Source organism: Bubalus bubalis, chromosome 11, assembly GCF_019923935.1.
Source record: "Bubalus bubalis isolate 160015118507 breed Murrah chromosome 11, NDDB_SH_1, whole genome shotgun sequence".
NCBI lineage: Eukaryota > Metazoa > Chordata > Mammalia > Artiodactyla > Bovidae > Bubalus > Bubalus bubalis.
Window position 1 is genome coordinate 34769345 of NC_059167.1, and position 27176 is coordinate 34796520.

Sequence of the window (27176 nt, forward strand, 5' to 3'; positions counted from 1 at the left end):
ACAGGTAGTTCTTCAGGAGAGGAAAACAAGACACAGGTTCTGTATAAACTTAAGAGTTCTTCCCCCAGATATTCAATTCTGCAAAATCATAGCTATTTTAGCAAAATCACCAGTTTTCTAAGCGAGGAAACATTTTCACTTGTTCAACAAGTAGCAAGGTTTTAAACTGCTGCAAGCTATACATGTGAATGCCGTTGGCTATGACTGACTTCTGTTTATTTTGATCAGAAATAAAAATGGACTTGTTCACAGAGAACAGACTTGCAGACAAAGTGGGGGAAGGAGAGGTTGGGACAAATTGAGAGAGAAGTAGCATGGAAACATAAATTACCATATGTAAAATAGATAGCCAGTGGGAAAATACATAAAATAGATAGCTGTGTGGCACAGGGAGCTTAATCTAGTGCTTTGTGACAACCTAGAGGGGTGGGATGGGGTGGGAGATGGGAGGCAGATTCAAGAGGGAGGTGACATAGGCATATATGTAGCTGATTCATGTTGATGTATGGTAGAAACCAGTACAATACTGTAAAGCAACTAACCTCCAATAATTTTTTTTTTAATGTGCTTGAAAAATGAAGTGAAACTGTTAGCTGCCCAATTGTGTCTGACTCTTTACGACCCCATGGATTGTAGCCCACCAGGCTCCTCTGTCCATGGGATTTTTCAGGCAAGAATACTGTAACGGGTAGCCATTCCCTTCTCCAGGGGATCTTCCTGACCCAGGGATTAAACCCAGGTCTCCTGCATTGCAGGCAGATTCTCTACTGTATGATGCCAAAGCCACCAGAGAGGCCCTAAAAATGTGCTTACTAGACCCAATGTATATAAAGTACAAAAACAGGACAACTAGTCTATGGTGGTAGGTCATGACAATGGTTACCTGGTCCCTTCTTAGGCTTAGGGGGTAATGACTGGAAGGAAGAGCCCGGGAGTCTTCTAGGGCACTGGCAGTGTGGTTTCTTGCCCCGGATACTTCTTAAATGGTGTGTTCACTTTATGAAAATCCACTAAACTCTACATCTATGATGTGTATACTTTAAAGAATATCTTAAAATTTTTAAAATGCTAGGTGAGATCTCTTGACCCAATTTCCCATTTTTAAGCATTTTTTTTAACCTTGCTTGAACCCTAATTTATTTTTAACTTTTTATTTTGTACTGGAGTGTAGCTGATTGACAATGTTGAGATAGTTTAAGGTGGCAAGCAAAGGGACACAGCCATATATAAGGACTAAATTTCATAACATTCATTCTATCTTGCTCATAAAATGTCTATCAATGGGATTTAGAGATTTAAAAAATTATATTCTTGGATCTATGATACTAAGTTGCAGAATAAAATAATAAACATGACTTCCTAAAATGCAGGCTGGGGGTGGTGGAAATCACTAACAGTCATGTTTATTTCAACTAGGCACTATGGAAAAACAAACTGCTATTACTTAACTATTTATGTGAAACAAAGGTTTAATTCTACACTGAAAAAATACAGAACTGCTTCTTTGTTCAAAAGGCAAGGAATGAAGCTAATGTTAGCTTCTGTGGAATACCTGAAGAACCAAATGACTTAGGCCAGAAGCATTTTCACCTAAGAATATCTTTCTAAAATGTTATAATTGGTAAGTACCTTTTCCAATGAGGCAATACTCTGAATTTCTAAATTAGTGGGTTCAATAATTAAGAAACTATTCATTATTAAACCTTAATTGCTGTGATCTAAAGAAAATGATAAATTTACATTCTAACATCTAGAGGAAACATATATTCAAACCATGAGGCTGCAGTTTTAATTTTAAATCTATCAGAACCATGAGGCTACAGTTTTAATTTTAAATCTATCAGAACCATGAGGCTGCAGTTTTAATTTTAAATCTATCAGTGAATTTTAAATACAACTTTTTAACCCAATACAACCAAACTGCCAATAATTCATTATGGATACTAGGTTTCTTTGTATCCTGAGCCCATTTATAACTTCTTATAACATATAATGCTTTGCAGAGAAACCAATCACTAATAATATTAGCTTCCATTAATCAATCACTATCACGTACTAGGCACATGATATGTTCCAAGTGTTTTCCTTCATAAGTCACTACCTGGAGGCAGACTACACTAATATTTGCAAATATCTGATGTTTTCCCACAAAAGGATATGTGTCCCTAACTTTTGAACTCAGTTAGCCAGGACATTGGAGAAGGCGATGGCACCCCACTCCAGTACTCTTGCCTGGAAAATCCCATGGATGGCGGAGCCTGGTAGGCTGCAGTCCATGGGGTCGCTAAGAGTCGGACACGACTGAGCGACTTCACTTTCACTTTTCACTTTCATGCATTGAAGAAGGAAATGGCAACCCACTCCAGTGTTCTTGCCTGGAGAATCCCAGGGACGGGGGAGCCTGGTGGGCTACCCTCTATGGGGTCGCACAGAGTCGGACACGACTGAAGTGACTTAGCAGTAGCAGCAGCAGCCAGGACATTTGCTTTAGCCAGTGAAATTCAAGTACGTCACTTCCAGGCAGAACCTCTTACCTCCCTCTTTGTCTCTCTCACCTCCCTCCATGATCTTTAAATTTGTTAAGTCAAGGTGCACCTTCCAACTGGGATTCTGAATGTCCGTGATGAATACAGTCTCCATGCTAATCCATGACAAAGTGTGAGTAATCAACATGCTGTCTTGCTATAAAACCCCTGAGATTTCGGAGTTGCTTGTTACTTCAGGTTAAACAGGCCAGTACTGCCTGAGACAAATCTCTGTTGTATGAAAGTGGAATGTGAGCCCCTGAAAAGTATTCTACCCAAGAGTCTACATCAAGTAAACAGAGGAAACTAAGAATTCAGAAGTCAAAACTCCAATGCCCACACTCATCATTCAATTCTTGTCTTCATATTTTACAAAATGAATATAACTTCTTAAAACTCTCAATAACAAATATGTGATTCTCTGAGATCAAAAGGAAAAAAGATGAGAGATGGACACAAGATTTTGTACAAGCTGCTTATCTTTATTATAAACTATTATGTTTTATTAATATAAGTAAATAATAAAGAAAACTTGGGGCCTTCCTGGTGGCTCAGTGGTACAGAATCTGCTTGCCAGTGCAGGAGACATGGGTTCGAACCCTGATCCAGGAAGATTCCACATGTCATGGAGCAACTCAACCCACGCACCACAACTATTGAGCCTGTGCTCCAGAGCTCAAGAGCTGCTACTGCAAAGTCTATGCACTACAACTACTGAAGCCAGAGGGCCTTAGAGCCTGTGCTCTGCAATAAAAGAAGTCACCGCAAAAAGAAACCCATGTACCGCAACTTAGAGACAAGTCCCTGCTCACTGAAATTACAGAAAAGCTTGTGCAGCAACAAAGACCCAGAACAGCCAAAAATTTTAAAATAACTATAAAAAAAAAAAAAAAGAAGAAGGACGAAACTGGGAAACAATAGGAAAAGGATTATTTCAATTTTAACTTACCAAATATGCCTGAAATATCAACTGACCTGTGCATGTGCCTATGGGTCTGCAGAATCCCCAGGCATCAGTCACTGACCCATGAGAACAACCAGCTGTCCCAGCACATGCCCAAGGCAGGTCATGCCACATCTGGTTACTAACCCCACAAACTGTGCTGGGCAGTGGGAACACAGACAGAAAAGACTGCTCCTGCCTTCAAGGAGCTTGCTGCCCCACACGATGAGACAGCAAACCAATAACTCTAACACAGCATCAGGGCACTGAGAGAGATTTACACATGTATTCTGAACTTCAGGAGTCCACAGAAGGACTTCTCTAAGGCAGGGAATGTGGAGTGTCAGAGTTCCTGGGGGGATGTGACATCTAGACTGGGTTTTAAAGGATGGGAGAGCGCAGGTTAGTGCACAGGGCTGGAAGACATCCTAAAAAATGAGAACGTGGAAGGGGTGGAGGGGAGGGAAAACATGGCCACCTCGGGAATTTAACTTGAACCTCAGGCTGAAACACAAAGGTGAGTGGGCTGATCCTGCAGGGCTCACCTGGGGGCAGAATAAGGGATGAGCAGGAGCTATCATGCCCCTGAGAGCTCCTGTGCCCAGGCCCCTCCAAGCTCCCGTTAACTCTCCTCTGGTAGCACAAAGCCAGCGGTTCCGGAAGCCCCTCTTTCACACTCACCCGTGACAAGAGTGTGATCAACAAAGAGCTTGTAAGCAGGTATCCCTGTGAAACTGTCAGCAGCACAGGACTTCAAACAGGCTGAGGCACTTTCTCACAAAAGATAAGGTCAACCATGTATTACAATGAGAAAGGCAGAGGTGCAACAGAACAGGCCCCAGCAAGTTCAAGTCAGCCAACGAATGACCCCTCAGAGGCGGTGACTTCTGTTCAGCCGCACAAAATCCACTTTGAGGTACCGTGAACCAGACATGGAACAACGGACTGGTTCAAAACTGGGAAGGGAGTACGTCAAGGCTGTATAGTGTCACTCTGCTTATTTAACTTATATACAGAGTACATCATGAGAACTGCCAGGCTGGATGAAGCACAAGCTGGAATCAAGATTGCCAGGAGAAATATCAATAACCTCATATATGCAGATGACACTACCCTTATGGCAGAAAGCAAAGAGGAACTAAAGAGCCTCTCGATGAAAGTGAAAGAGGAAAGTGAAAAAGCTGGCTTAAAACTCAACATTCAAAAAATGAAGATCATGGCATCCGGTCCCATCACTTCATGGCAAACAGATGGAGAAACAGTGACAGACTTCATTTTCTTAGGCTCCAGTATCACTGCAGATGGTGACTGCAGCCATGAAATTAAAAGACGCTTGCTCCTTGGTAGAAAAACTATGACCAACCTAGACAGCATGTTAAGCAGCAGAGACATCAATTTACTGACAAAGGTCCGCATAGTCAAAGCTATGGTTTTTCCAGTATTCATGTATGGATGTGAGAGTTGGACCATAAAGAAAGCAGAGCACTGATGAATTGATGCGTTTGAACTGTGGTGTTGGAGAAGACTCTTAAAGAGTCTGCAAGGGGATCAAACCAGTCACTTCTAAAGGAAATCAGTCCTGAATATTCATTGGAAGGATTGATGCTAAAGTTCCAATACTTTGGTCACCTGATGCAAAGAACTGACTCATTAGAAAAGACCCTGATGCTGGGAAAGATTGCGGGCAGGAGAAGGGGATGACAGAGGACGAGATGGTTGGATGGCATCAATTACTTGACGGACATGAGTCTGAGCAAGCTCCAGGAGGTGGTGAAGGACAGGGAAGCCTGGTGTGCTGCAGACCATGGGGTCACAAAGAGCTGGACATGCTGAGCAACTGAACTGAACTGTACCTGTTACCACTTGTTGCTGTGACTACCATCGTAAACAACCCAGCTGCTTCAATCGAAGTCTCCATCATTGTTCCTTTTGTAGCAAAGGCTCTCTCTGCCAAGCACCTGATTTCCAACTGGACAACTTATCCCAATAATGCTAGTTATCCTTAAGTTCACAAAGTAACTTCCATTTCTATTAACAAATACCACATTCATCTCTTTCATCATCACAGCAGTCCCAGTTTGGAAACAAATGGATTTTCCAAGTCACACTTCTGGGAGGTAAGAATCTACGAGCAGAATCCAGCTTGGTTCCTGTCCTTCACGGCACTTTCCACCTGCTTCTTACACCTAAAGACTGATACTCCTAGGTCCTGGGCAACACACTTGGCCCAGTGATCTGAGACTGCTTACTGGGCTTCTTTGCACTTAAGGTCCCTCATGTGTAAAATGAAAAGTCAATCTGAATACAGTTCCTTTCAACTTTCATGTTCCATGTTTTTATTAAAGAAAGTTATAGCAATAGATTCTCTTCCTCCATGAAAAGACAGGATGGGTTCAAGTGACTGAATCAGTCATAATTCAAATAGGTTTAGGCAAATGCTTAATGATAAATATAAATACAAATATTAACCCACACTGACATGTTAAAAGCAACTTTTTAATAAAATGGTGCTTTCAGGACAACACAAATTAAATATGATTTTTCCAACTAATACATGAATCAAGTAAATCATATAATTATTATATAATCAGTAATGCAGATAATTACACTGATGATTTACTACATGCTAGAGTCAAGCTCTCCAGCTCCAATACTCTGGATCCGAGAGAAAAGAACCAAAAACCACCTTCCCTGCCTGCCAATTCTTTGATGGCTTCCCTATCCTTTTCAAACATAAGAACTGCTCAGAATTCAAGGTACTTTGTACTTCATGTCCCATGAAATACTATTTGTAAGTTTTCTCTTGCTGCTATAAAAAGTTACCACCAAGCTTAGCAGCTACAAACATCACACCTCTATTATCGCACAGGTCTAGTGTTGGTAGGCTTGACTGGTTTCTCTGCCCAAGTCTCACATGGCAGAAATCCAGGGGTCAGGAGGGCTGTGGGTCTTTATGAGGCTCTAGGACGAATCAGTTTCCAGGGACACGGAGGTTGTTGGCAGAACTGAGTTCCCTGTGCCGGCAGGGCTGAGGTCCCTATTATCTTGCTGCTGTCTGCCACAGCCGTTCTCAGCTCCCAGAGGCTGCCCACATTTCTAGGCCCATAGCCCCCTTCCTCCATCTTCAAATCCAGGAGCAGAAAGTTGAGTCCTGCTCATGCTTCAAACCTTCCTGCTGCTCCTTCCCTCACATCTGAGTCTTCCACATCCCTCTTCCACTTGTAAGGACCTCTGCAATTACATTGGGCCACCCCAACAATCCAAGGTAAAATCCCTATTTTAAGCTCCATGACCTTCATCGGCAAAGTCCTCTCTGCCATGCGAGATACTCACAAGGTTCCACGGACCAGGAATGAGCATCTTGATTGGGGGGGTGGGGGGAGGGGGCAGGTGGGCACTAGTCTGCCAACCACATGTTAAAGACACAAATGTCTCTTTTTCTAGGAACCAATGAATAATTTTGTTCACACCACACAGCAAAGCATAAGTTCAGATTAAATATCAATGAACAGAAAGGAAGGCAGCAATTATTCTACATATACACACACACACACACACAACCCCTCACAATTAGACGTTAGTGCCTGAAACGATGAAACCATGTATGCTGGAAGAAGGGCTAGAGGAGACAAAAATGTTAGTGCCAAACTGTATTCATTGCAGAGACTAATAAAAATGGAATAGTCCTCAACTTTGTGGAATTCTTCTCAGTAAGCAGTGAATCACATTTCAAACTTTAATCTTAAAAGTACTATACAACATCTTAAAACCTACCATAAAGGCTCTCACACAAATCTGAATGGGGAAATGGTGCTCATTATGCTGTCCCAGTACAAGTCAAATACAAGTACCAATACAAGTCAAGCTGCCTCACTTGAACACAGCAGTAAAAATTCTCAACACTTTACTTTGGTGATTTGAAAGAAAATGTACTTAAACAAGAAAGCCTACTGTTGCTTCCCTTGTGAACAGAAGTCAAAGCTAAACCAAAAACAGTAGGAGGGGAAGAGAACTTGCAAATTGCTACATGTAACACTATTTGTAGTAACTATCAAAAACTTAAGAAAAACATCAATAAATGTACTGAGTTAAAATTCACTGAAATGTACTAGTTAATAATAACCAATTATTGACCTTAAAACTCATGCTACATAAAACAAAAAATGAGACAACCACCTAATCTCAGATATATTAAAATTATTCATGTCAGGAGTGACAATATTTAACAATTATAATGAAAATTATAGTGACAATATTTAACAATTATAATTTAAGAATTATAATGAAAATGAAAAAGCATATAAATCAAAAAAATTTTAGCCTTCCGTTTATTCTCTAAGTATGAACTACACAGTTTAAAACTGCAAGTTAGAACACCAAACATTCATCAAATCATGTTAATAATTTCCAAGTCATCTGTTAATTGTTAAAAATACTGGTGTGATCCTTTATTTGATGTGCCTCTGTCACAAGCAATGTCTGAGACATGATTCAGTACAACAAACCAAGCTCTTTCAGTAACACCCCCTAGTTACTGCAAGACAACAGGTGAATTAAGTCTTGATAATACAGGTTCTCTCTATAACATAGTACTGTTCTTGGTAAATACTATACTATCTTATGGTGAACTAATGTCAACTAAATTCAACTTTTTTTCTAACCTTAATATTATTCACTATTTCTATCACCACTATGAAAATCACTTACTGAACTGTCACATTCAATTATCTAGCTTATTTTTACAAAATACTGTTTACCTTCAATCTATGGTGCTTTGATAAAAATCAACTAGCTAAATTCTAAGAACCAATATACTAAAAAGAACCAATATATTAAATATATATAACTTCTTTAAACAATTCCTCAGATTTGTCATCAAATAAGTGTATTTTCATGTAACTTGTTGGATAATTTAATAATTTTTCTCTTGGAATACTTCATTTGAAATGTTTCTCTGTTTCTCTATCAATTTCTTGTATTTTGTTTTATATGTTCTATTACCTATTATTTGTCAAAGAAATTTACCCATTTTAATAGCAATTTTCTTTCTTCTAAAATTAAGAAATAAGAATAGTTAGAACAGCATATAACAAAGTTAAATCTTTAAAAAAAATAAAACTAATTATTCAAATGCTGTCTACTAAAGTAAGCAGTCGTCCTTATATGATTTCCAAACAGAGTCCATCCAAAGGCAACTACAACTGACCCTTGAAGTTGGTGACTTATGGGGGCTTTGGGCAAACACCCTCCATGCAGTCAAAAATCTTAGTATAACTTATAGCCAGCCCTCCATATACACGGTTCCTCTGCATCTAGGGATTCAATCAACTGCAGATCATGCAGTACTGCAGCATTTACTATTGAAAAAAGAAAATCCATGTATAAGTGGACCCATACAGTTCAAGCCTGTGTTGTTCAAAGGTCAACTGTACTTATTTCACTTCCAAGTTCTTACGTATACCAAATACCAGAAAGTTAAATAACACAAGATCAAATAAATCATAAGTTTATTTGACTTCTATCTTTTTATGCCATGATCCAGAAATAAGTAAACAACATCAAATAAAAATATCCAGAAGTTTTCCTATAATTCCAGACTTTTTTCTCCCTAGCATTATACTTGCACCATCTGAACAAAATTCATCAAGTTTTCATGTAAATATTTCTCATTAAGACCATTTTTCTTGAGTATGACAATAAAGTTTAATATATTTCAGATGCTGTTCCTTTTAGCTCTGTGAGATCAATAAAAACCATCACCTATCTTCAAAATCCTGAATATTGCATTTTAAGTAAATTATTAAACCACTCCTATGTGAAATGGTTGTAGATTTGTCTATAACTAAAATTTTACTGCCTAATTCTTGTTTTCCAAAAAGTTGTTCCCTTATCTCAATAGATGTGTTTTACAACAATCAGGACTATAACTCTGCCATGATACACTCATATAAGAACTATTTTTTTAAGTGTTGATAAATACTTCAAGTCAGAAAGTTACTTTATATTGTATATTGTGTCAGTATTTCATAAATACTTTTTCCTTTGCTTTAGCAATACCCTTTGATAAAATATTTTGGGAAGTTATTTTCTCATTTTTTTGAAAACTGACTTCAGTTTATTTTTTCCAGCTATAATGAGATATGCTGTCAAAGTACACAATATATACCTTGTTGTCAAGGTATGTTGTCAGATATGTTGTCAAGATTGATTTGATATTTTCATGAAATATTTCATGACACTTACATCATATCACAAAATTACTATTTCTTTCGTATGGTGGGAACATTCGAGATTTACTCTTAGCAGTTCTCAAATATATAAAACAGTATAATTAACTATAACCAACATGCTGTACATTAGATCCCCAGAACTTATTCAAATTGTAACTGGGGGTCTATACACTGACTAACATCTCCACATTTCCCCCACCCCTTGGTAACCATCATTCTAGTCTGTTTCTAGCAAGTTCAGCTCTTTAGATTCCATGTATATGTGATACACAGTATCTGTCTTTCCCTGACTTATTTCACTTATACAATGCCCCTAAGGTCCATCCATGCTGTTACAAATGGCAAGATGTCCTTCTTTCTCACGGCTAAACGATATTCCATTGTATATAATATATGTCACACCTTTATGCACTCACCTGTTGATGAACACAGGTTGTTCCCATATCTTGGCTAATGCAAATAATATAGCAATGAACATGGGATATTCATTCAAGCAGATACTTCTTCAAGATTTTCTTTTTCATTTCCTTTCCACGTGTAGGAGTTACATTGCTGGATCACATGGTCATTGTCGTTTCAGTTATTTGGAAAAATCTCGAAACTGTTTTTCACAGTGGCTACACCAACTTACAATCCCACCAACAGTATACAAGGGTTCCCTCCAACGCTTGTTATTTCTTGTCTTTATGATTACACCTATTCTAATAGGCATGAGGTGATATCACTCTGGTTCTAATTTGCATTTCACTGATGATTAGTAACGTTGAGCACTTTTTCATGTATCTGTTGGTCATCTGGATGCCTTCTTTGGAAAAAATGTCTTTTAAGATCTTTTGCCCATTTTAAAATCATATCATTACGGTTCCTTTGCTTTGCTATTGAGTTGTATGAGTTATTTATATCTTTAGGATATTAACCCCTATGGGGGGGTGGTTAATATCCTAAAGATATAAATAACTCATACAACTCAATAGCAAAGCAAAGGAAATGGCAACCCACTCCAGTGTTCTTGCCTGGAGAATCCCAGGGACGGCGGAGCCTGGCGGGCTGCCATCTGTGGGGTCACACAGAGTCGGACACAACTGAAGCGACTTAGCAGCAGCAGCAACCCCTATCAGACACAGATTTACAAATGTTTTCTCCCATTCAGTAGGTTGCCTCTTCATTTTGTGGACAGTTTCCTTTGCTGTGCCGAAGTCTTTCAGTTTAGTATAGACACACTTGTTTATTTTTGCTTTTTTTGCCTTTACTTTTGGTGTCAAATCCAAGAAATCACCACCAAGACCAATGTCAAAAAGCTATGTTTTCTTCTAGGACTTGTATGGTTTCAAGTCTTACATTCAAATCCTTAATCCATTTTGAGTTGATTTTTGTGTAAGTGGTCCAGTTTCATTCTTTTGCATATGGATGTCCGATTTTTCCAACAGCATTTATCTTTTCCCCATTGAGTATTCTTGGCTCCATCATAAATTGACCATATATGTGTGGGTTTATTTCTGGGTTCTCTATTCTGTTACATTGTTCTATATATCTATTTTTGTGCCAATACCATATTGCTCTGATTATGATGCAATTACTTTGAAATATAGAATGAAGGCAGGAATATGATATCTCCAGCTTTGTTCTTCATCCTTATGGGTTGCTTGGGCTATTTAGAGTCTTGTGTGGTTCCATGAGAATTTCAGGATGATCTGTTCTATTTCTGTGAAAAATGGTACTGGAATTTTGATAGAGATTACATTGAATCTGTAGATTGCTTTGAGTACTATGGACATTTTAACAGTATTAATTCTTCTAATCCATGAACAGAGGATAGCCTTCCATTTATTTGTGTCTTTTTCAATTTCTTTCATCAATGACTTTTGTTTTTAGTGTACAGATCTTTCACCTCCTTGATTAAATTTATTCTGAGCGATTTTATTCTTTTTGATACAACTGTAAGTGGGATTATTTTCTTCATTGCTCTTATAATTCATTACTGAATTCTGTAATCTACAGCATTAATGAATTTGTTTATTAGTTCTAAAAGTTTTTTGGTGGAATCTCTAGGGTTTTTGATATGCAATTTCAAGTTATCAGCAAACAGACAATCCTACTTCTTCCCTGACAATTTGGATACTTTTTCATTCTTTCCTTGCCTTATTGCTTTGGCTAGGGCTTCAGTACTACGTTGAATACAAGTGGCCATAATGGGCATCCTTGTCTTATTCCTGATCTTAAAGAGAAAGCTTTTGGTTTTTCACTGCTGAGTATGATGTTAGCTGTGGGCTATCGTATATGGTCTTCATTATGTTGACGTACATTCCCTCTGTGCTCAGTGTGCTGAGGTCTTTTTTAATCATAAATGGATTTTTTTGTCAAGTGCTTTTTTGCACTTAGTGAAATGAACACATGGTTTTTATCCTTCATATTGTTATGTGCATATCACACTGACTGATCTGCAGTTGTTGAATCACTCTTGCTTCTCTGGAATAAATCCCTCTTGATCAAAGTGTATGATGTACACTTTTAATGTACTATTAAATTTGGTTTGTTAAAATTTTACTGAGGATTTTTGCTTCTATGTTCATCAGGAATACTGGCATGTATTTTTTCTTTTCTTGTAGTGTCCTTGTCTGGTTTTGGTAATAGGGTAATGCTGGCCTTATAAAAATTAGTTTAAAACTGTTCCCTCATCTTCAACTTTTTGGAAGAATTTGAAAAGGATTAGTATTGGTATTAATTCTTCATTAAACATTCGGTAGAATTCACCAAAGTCTGGGCCTGGACTTTTGTCTGTAGTGAGGTTTTTGATTATTGATCCAATCTCCTTACTAGTAATCAATCTGTTCAGATATTCCATTTCTCCATGATTCAGTCTTGGTAGAGTTTATGTTTTTAGGAATTTATTTCTTCTATGTTAACCAATTTATTGGTAAATAGTTGTTCATATCAGTCTCCCATGATCTTTTGACTTCTATAGTATAGTTGTAACATTTCTTTCATTTCGAATTTTGAGTCCTCTTTTATTCTTGCTGAATCCAGCTGAAGACTTGTCTCTTTTGTTTATATTCAAAAAAACCCAGCTCTTAGTTTCACTAATCTTTTCTATAATCTCCTTGGGCTCATTCATTTATTTCTGCTCTTACCTTTATTATTATTATTTCCTTCCTTCTACTAATTTTGGGCTTAAGTTTGCTCTTTTGCTAGTCCCTTGAGGTATAAAGATAGGTTGTTCGTTTGCTGTACAGCAGTGATTAACACAACACTGTAATTCAACTATACATCAATAAAAAATAAATTTAAAAAAAAAGAGGCTGTTCATGTTTATGTTTTTTGTTAAAATAATCAAACTGTGTTTCACCCTAGACATACAAATTATTTGTTTTAGGTTTGTATTCCTGTGGAGTATCAAGAGATATTCTGGATTTCAGCTTACTACTAATATTTCTTTTTTATCGCCTCTGACAGATTCAGAATATTCATGGTTATGATGTCTAAGACAATAAAATTTTGCTGCCTCTTCATTTATAATAATATAATAAAATTAGTTCTTGCACTTATAAATATCAAAACAACAGATACTACTAACTCAAGAATTATAGTGCAGTAACAATGAAAGGAACCAAAATAAAAACTATTTAAAAAGCTGTAGCAATTTTAAAAATCTGAGGATAATGATAAACAGATGATTCTTTGAAAGCACAGAAGGCTCCAGCTTCACAAGGAATGTGCAGTGGAGATATGCCACTAAGACCCAGGCTGGACAGACCATGAGTGCTGCAGAAACAGACCCCACTAAAGCCCAGAAAAATAGCTGAACTAATGAGTTCACACTGAAATGTGTATTATTAGCTTTTCCCACTTCTCACATTTACTATTACATCACTCACTGACTGATAAGGACGAGTTTAAATATCTTATCAACCAGTAGAGCCATCCCAATGTAAAGAGCTTAAAAGCAGTCCTGGTTGTGACAGTCACAGTAAATAGCCCTAATTTTTCTCTAAACTGTCACTCTTAGGACCACTGATACTTTCCATTCTGAAATAATGCCAACTGGAACACAGTGCTATTCAATTTCTTTTTAAAAGCAAAAATTTCCAAAAAAGGAGATTTCAATAAAACACAATCTAAGAAGGGGAAACCATGATGAAGAGTTTTCCACAGTAATGCTGCTAAATTTAAACCACATTGCCAGCAAAATATTTACCCATCAGGCATCATCACCAACCCCACCACAACCGTCTACTATTTACAGGTTAAGTAAAAGTAAAATCGTTGCCCACCCCCATCACTGAAAAGTAAATGAACAAGCATAAATTGACCTCAATTCTAAGTCATATTATGCCACGCTCTTTGTTGAACACCCTTCAATGTTTCTCCTTGGGAAAAAAAAAATTTTTTTCTTCCAACCAGAACCCTAAGAGTTCCAGACCTCTCTGCTCACCTGACTAACTCCTCTTTACTCTTCAGCTCGAAGCTCACAGGACACTTCCTTAGAGATCCTTCCCCATCCACCCAGACGAAACTCTGCATCTCCTCTTCTCACAGCCCCTTATTCTTTTTCTGCATCATGCTCTTCAAAATGTGCAGTTAAAAATGTATCCACATGATAACTTACTGTTTGCCTACTCACAAGACAAATAGCTCCATGCAGACATGTTTTGGTCCCTATAGTACATCCAATACCTAGAATGATGCCTGGCCACAGAAAAGGGCTAAATATCCATTGAACACAAATGGAAATAAATTGCTAAATGCCCAATATCTATGTAATAGACCTGCTAAAAGTAAAACAGGGCTTCAGGTTTGTTTCGTCTTTTTAAAACACGTTACATAACAGGAGAAATATCTTTGAGTATTACTATTTCAAGAGCAAACATGTACACAAATGAAGATTATAAAATTAGTGATCACACAAATAGCAGTTGCACAACAGTGGCACACACTTGCCACCCTCACCTGACTTAGCTTGGATGCTGGGATGCATGGAAGATTAAGAGGGCCCATTTTCCAGCTGCCACCACCATCAGCAAAGGGGTCTCCCTGGTCTCTCCCCAGACTGTGGGGCAGAAGGAATGACTGTGGCAGAGGGAAGAAACAACCTAGTCAAGAGGCCAAGCCCTCGCGTTCTAAGAACAGTAACCACCCCCACCCTAATAGATCTCACTTGTACAATTCCACTCAAAGATGATCCTTTCATTACCAATATTGCAGCATTAGAAATTCCACAGCAAAGCATGTGCTGGTTTAGGTCAAACAGCTTTCACCAAGACGACCACATACCCAGGCCTTCCGATGGGAAACAGGGTGAGTGGGAAGGAAGACTAGAAACACACTAACAATCATGGCAAGTAAGGACAGGCTAAAGGACTGTAAGCCCTGATGAAATCAGATAAGCAAAGTATATGCATACACGAGTAGAATGAACTCGAAGTTATGGTAACAGTAGAGGTTAAGTGACGGTGGGCTCTCAAGTCCATCATATTAGTAGGGAAAGTGGAACAGAAGTGACAGTTTCTGAAACTGAAAAGTTACAATTTTTCAATTATACCATGGATGTGTTTAAAAAAGAAAAAAAAGGTTACACCATGGATGCTCCTATATAGCTAAATGGGGCCTGGAGAGGCAGGGAGACTGAGCTTGGGCCTGGGTCATGGAAACATGCAGAAGAGTGGGCTATAGATCAGTGAGGTCCGAAGGAGGAGGGGAGGAAGGAACTTAGATGAAAAACATAGGGTTACAAAAGAAGAGACTGAAATAGAAGCAAAATGAAATCATTTCTAGAGTCATGAACTAAACAGATGGAAAAAGAGCATCCTGGGGAAAAACCAGGACTCACTTATGGTGAGGTAGAGGAGCAGCATTTGAGGAGAAGGTTTAACACATGAGACTTTGTCTAGGGCCAACAGAGCAGGTGGCAAGAGGAGCAGCCGGGCAATGCCAACTGGGGGTGGGAGTTCAAAAGGGAACAGAAAAACAGGGATTTGTGACTAAGGTACCAGTTCAGGTAGGATGAAGTCCTGTGCATGAGGCCCTGGACATGCAGGTCCCCAGATGAATAAGGGAAAGGCAGTAGGGGCAGGTGATCAGCTCACGATAAAAATGTTGGGTCCACTCATCTCCCTTGGTCATGCTTGACGGACCCTGTGCACACCTATCGGATTCTCTTTCCTGAAAATTAAAAAAGTGGAGCCACTTTATAACACCCTGGAAAGAATATCTACGTTAACTCCTGTGGACACTCTGGTTCACTTCTCTCACAAAACCTGGTTACTCAAAATCTCCCCCAATTCAGAGAGCTAGCTGCATCCTAACCTTTAATAATGTCTCCACATTTTCTTTTTTTGGCATGATATAGCCAGAATCATTTCTGCTGCTTGTAACCAAAATACCTTCCCTGAATCCACATGGCTCCTGACCATCACAAACTCATTTTATAAATGAGAAACTGAGGCCCTGAGAATGCATGTTTTCCCAGGTGGTAACACCAAAACACAATTTCCCCTACTATTAGTATTCTCAATGATACTTTTAAACAGATTTAGACAGCTTCCAAAAGATTTATAATCTAAATATCATCAGATAAAATCCAGATACAAAGGTAAAATAGAAAAAGCTAAAACTGGAGCAGATGGAGGTGGGTAATGAGTAAGGAAGACCCATGATATTCTAAGAGTGCTAATGGAAGGTGTATTTCATATCCTACCATAACATGAAGCCTAAGTAACCAAAGATTTCTATAATTTTTTTAAATATCTGAAGCCATTGTATCAATATAAAATCTGTGATTGAAAAAAGGAGACATAAAAAGGTACAGAACCAAAAGGAGAAAAGATAAATATCGACACACAGACAAAATTATAAAGACCATGTCTATAATATCAGAGTATTTTTGGCACTCATCACATGCTTAACAACATTTGTCTTGGTATCCTTCCCCTCCAAATATTTTTGGACTATAAAATATTTCTCATAATTCTTTGACTTTCCAAGATTCTGTTGCCATTTCACTTCCTCCTTTTCTCAGAATCTGTAAGGCTGATTTCCTCTGTTTACCCTAGCGAGTGTCCTTCCCTGCCTAAAACTTGCACCTTATTTCCCTTTCTCTAGCCAAAAATATGGCCACTATGTATTATTCTTTCCTGTTTCCTTGGTATTTGATAGATTCTGATCTAACCATTCCCTCCCTAATACAAAAGATTCTTAATTGGCACAATCTTGCAAACTTCTTCCATGGCACTGCTTCAGAAACAACAAGAACTTTTAAATAAAAAGGTTAACAGAGGTGACCTGTTTCTGAGTATAAACACCACATATGCTTCCATGAAGTTGTTCATTTCTCTTTGAACCGCTGGTTTTCAGCAAAAAAAAAAAAAAAAATGAAAGAAAGTCTCTTATTTATTCCAGATGGTTCAAACCCATTACGATAAATATATACAGCCAGTGCCCCATATAAAATAACTTCATGTAGATATAATTATTTTCTAAAAAGTAAACTATACACATTAAATAACATGTTTAATTAAAAGAAAAATTGTTATAAAATCTAATAGGTAGACTATATAAACCAGAATGGAAATTCAGGTTTCCTCTACACTTACAGATCAGAAAACAAATGAAATATTCATAAAAAATGAACATTTTATATACTTCTCACTTACAAGAAGTATGTATCATAGACTTCTTATTACACTTAGCTCTATTTACTTCCAATCTAATAATTACACAAATTCAATTCCATGTACATGCAAATTGTGTGAAAACACCCACTGCTCAAGTAACAGAGGAAAACAGCAAATCTTAATGAGGTTTATACCAAAATTTAATACAGAACACTCTTCAGGAAAAGGAACATCGTTTCTCTCTCAACCACAACTATCCTCAATTGATATATGCTGACGCCACTACACCCTAAAGCAGTGGTTCATTATGGGATGGGGGTAGGGGACAGAGGGGGAGGTGTGCCCACCCTCCAGCCCCCAGAGGACACGTGGCAAGTTTGGGAGACAGTTTTGGTTGTCCCAAAAGCGGCTGGGGACATGCGGGTTGATGTGCTACTGGCCTCTAGTGGGTAGAGGTCAGGGATGCTGTGAAACACACAATGGGCTGTGTACACGACCGCCTTTCACAACCAAGATTATCCAGCTTAAATGGCCGAGACACTGGCCCACAGAGAAATGAGGCTGAAAGGAAAGAGTAGCTGACAAGGACACCCATGATTCACTGTCGGCCCTCCCCATTCCAAGGAGTCCCCTACCTTGGACGCCTGTGGAGTGGATATCACATGGACTGTGCTGGGTTTGACTCCATTAGCCTTTGGCCGCTTGTAGAGAGCAAATCTGCTTTTCCTCCGGCCTCTGTCTCCATTAGGTAAAGCACCATTGTACCTATAAACAGAGGTGAAAGAGTTTGTTTATTTGTAGATTTTTAAAGGCATTCAGAATAAAAGTCTGACAGAATTAAGGGAAAAGACAGGAATGCTCATAAAGACTTGTCCACTAACCACCCCACAAAAGGGATACAAAACAGGCTTAGAGACTTCGGCTGTAATGAAATTCAAATCACTTCCAGAAACTTAATTTAAGAGTGATATACCAAGTAATTATAGGTTCCTTATTCTATAAAGTCAGACTCTTCAAATCTTTTCAGAAGAGACCAAGTATAAATAAGCAAATGAGAATTCTGCAGAGGCTCTATTAGCGCCAGCTCAATTCAACAAATGTCATCCTAATGGACCCTGGAGAAACACTAGAGAAATATTTTTAAATGAATTGGTTAGAAAAGAGCATACTAATTAAACCTCATCTCTCACTCTCAAATCATCTTAATGTCTGCAGGATCTTTATTTGTAAGAAGATCAAATTTAGTTGCTTGCATTCTTAAAAGTTCCGAATTCTCTACCTCCATTCCAATTGCTATTTGAACCCTATACTGTCAAGTTAGTGAAAGCTAGCCTTCAAAAATTAAACAAAGTATGCCTCTATAAGGTTGCCCATTAAAAAGCCCAAAGGTATAAAAGCAGAGTTTTAGTCCACAAACTATCAACTATCTTAAAAAGTCACCTGGGAAATAGTACTTGTCCTTAAGCAGATTTCCCTAAATTAATACCGTAAGCCAGTGGTCCCCAACCTTTCTGGCACCAGGGATAGATTTTGTAGAAAACAATTTCTCCACAGACCAGGGGGTAGGTTGGGGGGATGGTTTGGGGGTGACTATCATAAGGAGCACACAACCCAGACCCCTGGCACGAGCAGCTCGCAGGAGGGCTCACTCTCTTATGAGAATCTAAGAAAGTGAAGTCGCTCAGTTGTGTCTGACTCTTTGCGACCCCATGAACTGTAGCCTACCAGGTTCCTCTGTCCATGGGATTTTCCAGGCAAGAATACTGGAGTGGGGTGCCATTTCCTTCTCCAGGAGCTCTTCCTGACCCAGGGACTGAACCCGGGTCTCCCGCATTGTAGGCAGACGCTCTACCATCCGAGCCATGAGGGAAGAATCTAATGCCATCTCAAATCTGACAGGAGGTGGAGCTCAGGCTGTAATGTGAGCAATGGGGAGCAGCTGTAAATACACATGAAGCTTCACCTGCTCACCTCCTGCTGTGCAGTCCCCCTTTTTTGGGGGGGGGGAGTGGGGACCCCTGCCTGAAAGCCAATACCAGTGTTTAAAAAGAATGCAGGTGTGCAAGAGCATTTCCATTTCACCTGTATTTTCTAATCTAGATTACAGGTGCCTGTACATTCTGACTTCTGTCTCATGCCCTGTTTATTCTCCAGCTCCCTCTTGGCAGAAGTTCTTTTGAACAGAACCAAAAGAGGAATTGTTGCAAATTTGTGTGGATAAACATGACAACTCTGAGGCTCCCTCCAATCACCAAAGTCAGAGGTGACGTGGGTGGCGGCTCCACGCTCTCCTGGAAGTCCTGCCTTTGCCACTCGCCCATCTCACCCAGAGAGCACGGTGGGCAGTGTGGCAAAGGGGACACGAGGCCCAAGGGGAACAGCAAAAGTCAGAACAATGGTTTGCGGTGTTTGTTTTACTATTCTGTAGCTGCAGTATGATAATGGATTTAAATTACCAGAAGTTATTCCTGCTGTGTTTTTAATCTGTTTCCATCTCCATCATAAAGGAACGTCAGCTACAGAAAATGTCTCCAGAGTACAGAAATCATTTGTTTCAAGTCTTACTCCTCTCCTTTTTTAGAGCCAAGATCAGAATAATGGACATGATTTTCTTAAACATACCTGTGATCGCTACTCTAACAAACATATCCCTGATTAAACAACCATTATAAATCAACTGTGTCTTAATATATTTGCACATCACTTACTCTAGGATGAGCGCCCTGTATCAAGAGAAACATATGTGAATCAAAGGCAGGGCCTAAACAATTTAAAGGGACGTTTTCATCACTGTGGCCTAGAACAACTGGTACAAGATCTGGCAAGGTGTCCTGTGCCCCTTACATTTGCCCAGCTCTCCGCTGCACCTTTCTCTCAACTACACACTGCTGAAACTGGTCAAAGAATGTGGCAGATGCTTTTTAAGAGATCTGCTCACTATGACATCCCTTCTAGGAAATCCAGCCCTGAACACCCTAAGGTAAGTCCAGTACTACATCTGAATGAAATGGCCAGGCCAGCACCCTACCCACTGAGTGGCTGGTGACAGACGTTTGGTCCCAATTGGCCAATGACAGTCTCATGTCAGAAAACACAAAGCCGGGACCCAGAGACAACCCACCAGTCTGTGTGGATGGCCAGAGCTGCAAACTGTAGGCGTCGGAGCTGTGGGGATGTCAGAGTCTGTTCCGTGATGAAGCAGCAGTGAAGTGAGGAGCAAAGCAGATGAACAGGGACAAGAAATGAAAAGAGACGCAAAGAGGATCCTTAAGGGTGTCTCTTGGCCCAGATGTACTCTGACCCCTGTTCATGAAATCCTTTCTGGTTTTAGCTAACTCAGATTGGTTTCTTCTACCTGCAACCCAAAAGCCATATCTAATATAAAGATGAAAACACAAAAACCAGGAATGTCAACTTAACATATACAGAAACATTTTAATTTCAATCAGCGGAGCAGAGATGCACAAATATGGCAAGAAATACCTTTTATATCTTCAAATAAATAAGTAAACCCTTCTTAGTCACAGGCCAAAGAACCAGGACCAAGAGAAAGTTGTATCGCCAAAGATAGGAGGAGAGAGACTTTCAATGGCATGTCATCAGTTAAGAGGCCAGTGTGATTTGGAAAAGAATGGGTCTTTGATGACCTCACCCATCTTCAGAGCAAACCAGCCAAGTAAACACAAGCAAGCCTCTCCACGGAGCCTCACTCAGCGCCTCCTCTCTCTTTCTAATCTTCTCCTCATAGCCGAGAACCTTGAAACAGGACTCCACCCGCACCACCCCAATTCCAACCTTGAGCACACATCATCTGCCTCCAAATCTAAAAGTACATTTGATGATGTCATCTACCCATCATCCAACTTGCCGCCTTACATCTCTCAATGGCTCTCCTATCAAGGTACACAACATGGTCAATTAAAAACAGCCAGAAGTTCCCATTACTTCTCCCAGGGACCATGAGTCTAACTCCATCTTCCCACACCTGGGCTGGCCTTAGTGGCTTATCTGCCAACAGGATGGGAAGGAAGTGACATGCTGAGACTTGCAAAGCCAGGTCTTGTAAAAGCCTTAGAACTTCTGTCTCTTGGGAGCTCAGAGCTGCCTTGTAAGGAAGCTGGGACCTCCCATGCCAAGGAGGCTACATGGAGGTGGCTCCAGTCAGCAGTCCCAGCTGAGCCCAGCCTTCCAACAGCCTGTTCAATTAGCACACATGTGACTGAAGCTGCCGTGGACCCTCCAGACGAGCCCATCCATCAGCTGACTACACCAGGTGACCTAGGTTGATCCCACACGGGACAGAAGAATTGCCTGGTTGAGTACTGCCCAGATTCCTGGCTCACAGAAATGTTGCAGGAAGGGGGACCCCTTCCAGGGTCCGTGAGTGGGCTCCTGTCCAACACTCGGAAATGAATTGTCCGAGGAGACACGCGTGCTGACAAAGTAAGAGATTTTTATGGGGAAGGGGCACCCACGAGAAGAGCAGCAGGGTAAGGGAAGCTTACCTCTCCAGAACAGGAGAACTGCTCTGCCACCTGGCTTGCAGTCTCAGGTTTTATGGTGAAGGGATTAGTTTCCCGGTTGTCTCTGACCATTCATTCTGACTCAGAGTCCTTCTTGGTGGTGCATGCATTGCTTAGCCAAGATGGATACCAGCGAGAAGGGTTCCGGGAGGTGGTCAGACACATGGTGTCTCCTTTTGACCTTTCCCGAATTCTTCTGGTTGGTGGTAGCTTATTAGTTCTGTGTTCCTTACCAGGACCTCTTGTCATAAAGCAACTCATGCAAATGGTTACTATGGTGCCTGGCCAGGGTGGGCAGTTTCAGTCAGTGTGCTTCGCCTAAGAGAATCATGTGTTAAGTACCATGGTGGATGTGTTCATGCCCTAGGTCTGGCATAGACGATGACGTGTAACAGACGCCTGCGACAAGCCCCACCCTTCAGCATGGTCTCCCTCTCCTGGTTTCACAGCCCCCCCTTTGACCTCTGATCTAATGCAAGGCAAGCACTGTCACCAAATCTTCCCCATGCCCTTCTCACCTCCCTGCCTGGTCCCTTCCCCACGACACCCTTCCACCCCCGGAATGTGAATCCATCTCTAGCACCTGCCTTAGTGCCTGGGCATGCAACAGGCACTGACACCTGCCAAGCCAACTACATGACATACAGTGTGTCTTTTGTACAGCAGAGCAGAACCCAGACAGACAGATGAGATCCTGCTCATAAAGGCAAAAAGTTACTATTCTATGAAAGAAAGTTAGAATGCTCTCTGGCCTGGCAAGGTTTTCAGCCAGCGACTTTGTAAAAACAAGATTTCCAAGCGCTGTGGGCATATCTGTTTCGGCTGTTGCTGCTGCTGCTAAACAGGGCTATTCTTATTCAAACCCACAAGTTGCCTTTCAAGCTTCACATTAAAAAAAAAATCTGGAGACTTAAAAAAAATTCCACTTATTGAATACACGTGTGATGAAAATGTAGCTCATCATATATGCAGGGCAAATAATTGGTAAAGGTATTTAGAAGCTGCAGAGGACAATGAAGAACACTTGAAAGAAACCTCACAAAGTAATATATGGTTTCTTTTGGTTTAAAATCCAGAGTTCACACATTAATTCTTTTTAATGGCATTTGCTGTGCACTTATTATGTGCCAAGAAACGTTGTGAGAAAGGCTCCTAGAGGGCAGTAAGAGGCTCGAATGACTGAACCACACATAAATCACATGGCTGGAAACGGGCAGTACATGAATATGTGCTCAGTCATGTCTGACTCTGTGACCCCGTGAACTGTAGCCCTCCAAGCTCCTCTGTCCATGGAATTTTCCAGGTAAGAATACTGGAATGGGTTGCCATTTTCTACTCCAGGGGATCTTTCTGACCCAGGGATCGAATCCATATCTCTTGAGTCTCCTGCATTGGCAGGCAGCTTCTTTACCACTGCATCACCTGAGAAGCCGAGAGGTGGCAGGCAGCACGCAAAGCTATACCCAGTTTTGTCTGACTCCAAACTGTGCACTGTTTCCAGTAGCCAATACTGACAACTTTTAAATTCAAGGCATCTCCTGGCAAATAACACAAAGATACATTCTTGAGAAGACACCTGCCACCTAAAAAATGCATTTGTCAAAAAGAAATTATAGGAAATAATAGCAAGAGAGGGCATGCCAAGGGCTTCCAGAACACTGCAGAGGCATCACATTGGATCTTAACCAGCCTGAACTCACAGAGCAGCACCTGTGTGGATGGGAGTGAGAACGTGAGCTACAGGAGAGGAGGCGCCGTCAGCATCAAATGGCCACGTTCCAGAGGCAGCCTCGCTTCCTGTTACAGACTGAAGGCGCTGCCCTCCCTCGAAATCAACATCTCTGTCAGCAGCACAGATAAACCACAAGCAACTACTGTTACTGAGACGCTGTGGATGAACAGGCCAGGGACACCAGAGGGAACAGATGTGAAAACGAAGCGTGGCGTCTGATAAACCCTATACCTTGATCCCCACGTCCAGGCGTGCATGTCAATTCACCGCAATAGTGAACACACTAACACACTGCTCCAACTGTGCATAAGAAGGTACATATAAACCAGTAAGTAAGTGCCTGACACTGGCTTTACATCATTCAGTTCAGTTCAGTCCATCGCTCAGGCGTGTCTGACTCTTTGCAACCCCATGAAACGCGGTATGCCAGGTCTCCCTGTCCATCACCAACTCCTGGAGCTTACCCAAACTCATGTCCATTGAGCCGGTGATGCCATCCAACCATGTCATCCTCTGTCGTCACCTTCTCCTCCTGCCTTCAATCTTTCCCAGCATCAGGGTCTTCTCAAATGAGTCAGCTTTTCGCATCAGATGGCCAAAGTATTGGAGTTTCAGCTTCAACATCAGTTCTTCCAGTGAACACCCAGCACTGATCTCCTTTAGGATGGACTGGTTGGATCTCTTTGCAGACCAAGGGACTCACAAGAGTCTCCTCCAACACCACAATTCAAAAGCATCAATTCTTTGGTGCTCAGCTTTCTTTATAGTCCAAATTCTCACGTCCATATATGACCACTGGGAAAACCACAGTCTTGCCTAGATGGACCTTTCTTGGCAAAGTAATGTCTCTGTTTTTTAATATGCTGTCTAGGTTGGTCATAATTTTCCTTCCAAGAAGTAAGTGTCTTTTAATTTCACAGCTGCAGTCACCATCTGCAGTGATTTTGGAGCCCAGAAAAATAAAAGTCAGCCACTGTTTCCCCATCTATTTGCCATGAAGTGATGGGACCAGATGCCGTGATCTTAGTTTTCTGAATGTTGAGCTTTAAGCCAATTTTTTTCACTCTCCTCTTTCACTTGCATCAAGAAGCTCTTTAGTTCTTCTTCACCTTCTGCCATAAAGGTGGTGTCAACTTCATATCTGAGGTTATTGATATTACTCCCGGCAATCTTGATTCCAGCTTGGGCTTCTTCCAGCCCAGCGTTTCTCATGATGTACTCTGCATATTAGTTAAATAAGCAGGGTGACAATATACAGCCTTGATGCACTCCCTTCCCAATTTGGAACCAGTGTGTTGTTGCATGTCCAGTTCTAACTGTTGCTTCCTGACCTGTTTACAGGTTTCTCAAGAGGCAGGTCAGGTAGTCTGGTATTCTCATCTCTTTCAGAATTTTCCACAGTTTATTGTGATCCACACAGTCAAAGGCTTTGGCATAGTCAATAAAGCATCATTGCAGCCTCATTATTGGCGCTATCATATGTATCTGTTGGCTTCCTAGGTGGCACTAGTGGTAAAGAATCTGCCAGCAATGCCGGGAGACATAAGAGACCCAGGTTTGATCCCTGGCTTGGGAAGATCCCCTGGAGGAAGGCATGGCAACCCATTCCAGTATTCTTGCCTGGAGAATCCCATGGACAGAGGAGCCTGGTGGGCTACAGTCCACAGGGTCACAAAGAGTCAGACACGACTACAGAGACTATGCACACACACATTTGGATTGGATGCTCTTTGAGGAGTTCCTGTGTCTTTGTGTACCTCCCCTTCACCTCTACATGGTACCTTAACACCAAGGAAAGTCTCAATGAAACAGTCACCATGTTGGTATGGAAATAATGATAATTGTTTAAGGGATCAAGAGAGGATTTCTAGCTCTAATTCTTTTCTGAGCTCATGCTGTGAACTTACCTATGATGAGACTGTTTTCTCAGCTACAAAGATAGCAACACAGAGTTACAATTTCAATATTAAAAAGAGATTCCCAAACCTCTTTCAAACATTTCAATTCGATATAGACAAGGCATTTCCTCCAACTCAAATACCAGGATCCTGTCTCAGAAGGGTGAGGCTGTGGCTGTCCAAAGACCCCTCAAGTCTTTATGGCAGCTGAGGTGTAGCTGTTGATAAACTCGCACGTTGCTTTTTGTCTTGAGGTTTTCCAGCTTCCCTGTACCGCAGTATTTCCCAAGGCGAAACATTAAAACATTCTGTGTTATCAGGAATACAGAACTGCTCCCACACACAGATTTTCAGCCCTTCTTCCGGGATATATACACCCACACACCCTCACTCAGCCTCTCTGCAGCAAAAAGTACAGCAGGAAGGCAATGGAGGCCCCACTCTGGCCCTGCATGGAGTCCCACATTCACACAAGTCCCTGACCATCTCAGAACCTCACCTTCCCCTCCCATCAAGTAGGAAGAAGGCCTAACATCCTACAGCTTGGATTCGGGAGCCGTTTAGGGGTGGGAGATGAGGGTAAAGCTGTCCAGAGAGGCCCTAACTCCAGCCTCATCAGCAGCACACCCCTCACTGACCCCTGTTCTCTCTGTTCTCTCCACACTCATTCAACTCCTGGGACTAAAGAAGGCTGCACGCCCCAACCTGCTTCTTTCAACCAGGTCACAGGAAAGAAAAGAGCATGCAAAGCAAATCCAGTCCACAGAACTATTCACAAAAAGAAAAATATTTATTATCTAATACTTAGCCATGTGCATATTATCTGAAGTCTTTCTTCTCCCTTTTTCATTTTAAACCGGTACTGCCACTAAAAAAAACACCAAATAAAGGTTTTGTTTTTGTTTTTATACTGTACTGAATCTTTGATTTTTTAGCATCACTGGAGGGCCAACAATAGAGTTTTTTTCACTGAATATCAGAAGGTACACAAAGCATGAGGCATAGAGAAGGCTATTTACATTATTTTTAAAACACTGAGGACTACATCTTTTATTCTGCCATTGGCTTCAACAGTCCAAAATAGTTCTGATTCAAGACATTAATATTGGTCCTTTATATCAAAGAACATATTTTTTTTTTACCCTAGGGGTGAAAATTATTGTTTAAGTACTACCCTGCAGTAATTTTTTATTCCTAGAAGAGAAAATAAGCCACGTGGATCTGTGGTAAAGAAACCGCCTGCAATTCAGGAGATGCAGAGGTCTGATCCCTGGGCTGGGAAGATCCCCTAGAGAAGGAAATGGCAACCCACTTCAGTATGCTTGCCTGGGAAATCCCATGGACAGTGGAACCTGCTGGGCTACAGTACACGAGGCTGCCAGAGCTGGACATGATTTAGTGACTAAAGCAACAACAAAAAAGAGAAAATATCACACCAAGGGAAAAAACTAAAGTATAACAAGAAATGAGTTTAATACAGTAAAAGATTTGTACAATTCAAGACCAGGTAAAGACTTATCACTTTATCTTATTCTTGAATTAGCACCGTCTTTTTTGGGAGAGAGGGCAGTCTGAGTCACAGCTCTGCCATTAGTAATCATGTGTTCTTTTTAACCATTTTTAACACTTGAAGTAGAGTTGATTTACAATGCTGTGTTAGTTTCAAGTGTACAGCAAAGTGATTCAGTTATACATATAAATATACATATAGATATTCT

The 27176-nt window shown here is 40.6% G+C and overlaps 1 protein-coding gene across 10 annotated transcripts in view; it reads right to left on the reverse strand.

The window, feature by feature from the left end:
• The window catches only part of PELI2 (pellino E3 ubiquitin protein ligase family member 2), a 194708-nt gene that overhangs the window by 122420 nt on the left and 45112 nt on the right, over positions 1-27176 (reverse strand). For 7 of the 10 annotated variants that reach the window (XM_025295473.3, XM_044924937.2, XM_044924942.2 and 4 more), the window contains exons 2-3: positions 17941-18070; positions 14643-14762 (exon numbers count right to left, since the gene is read on the reverse strand). In XM_025295473.3, the coding sequence (XP_025151258.2) occupies positions 14643-14762; positions 17941-18070 (250 nt within the window). The remainder of the gene's footprint in view (positions 1-14642; positions 14763-17940; positions 18071-27176) is intronic. The other 3 variants (XM_006068138.4, XM_044924940.2, XM_044924939.2) reach the window with 1 other exon arrangement.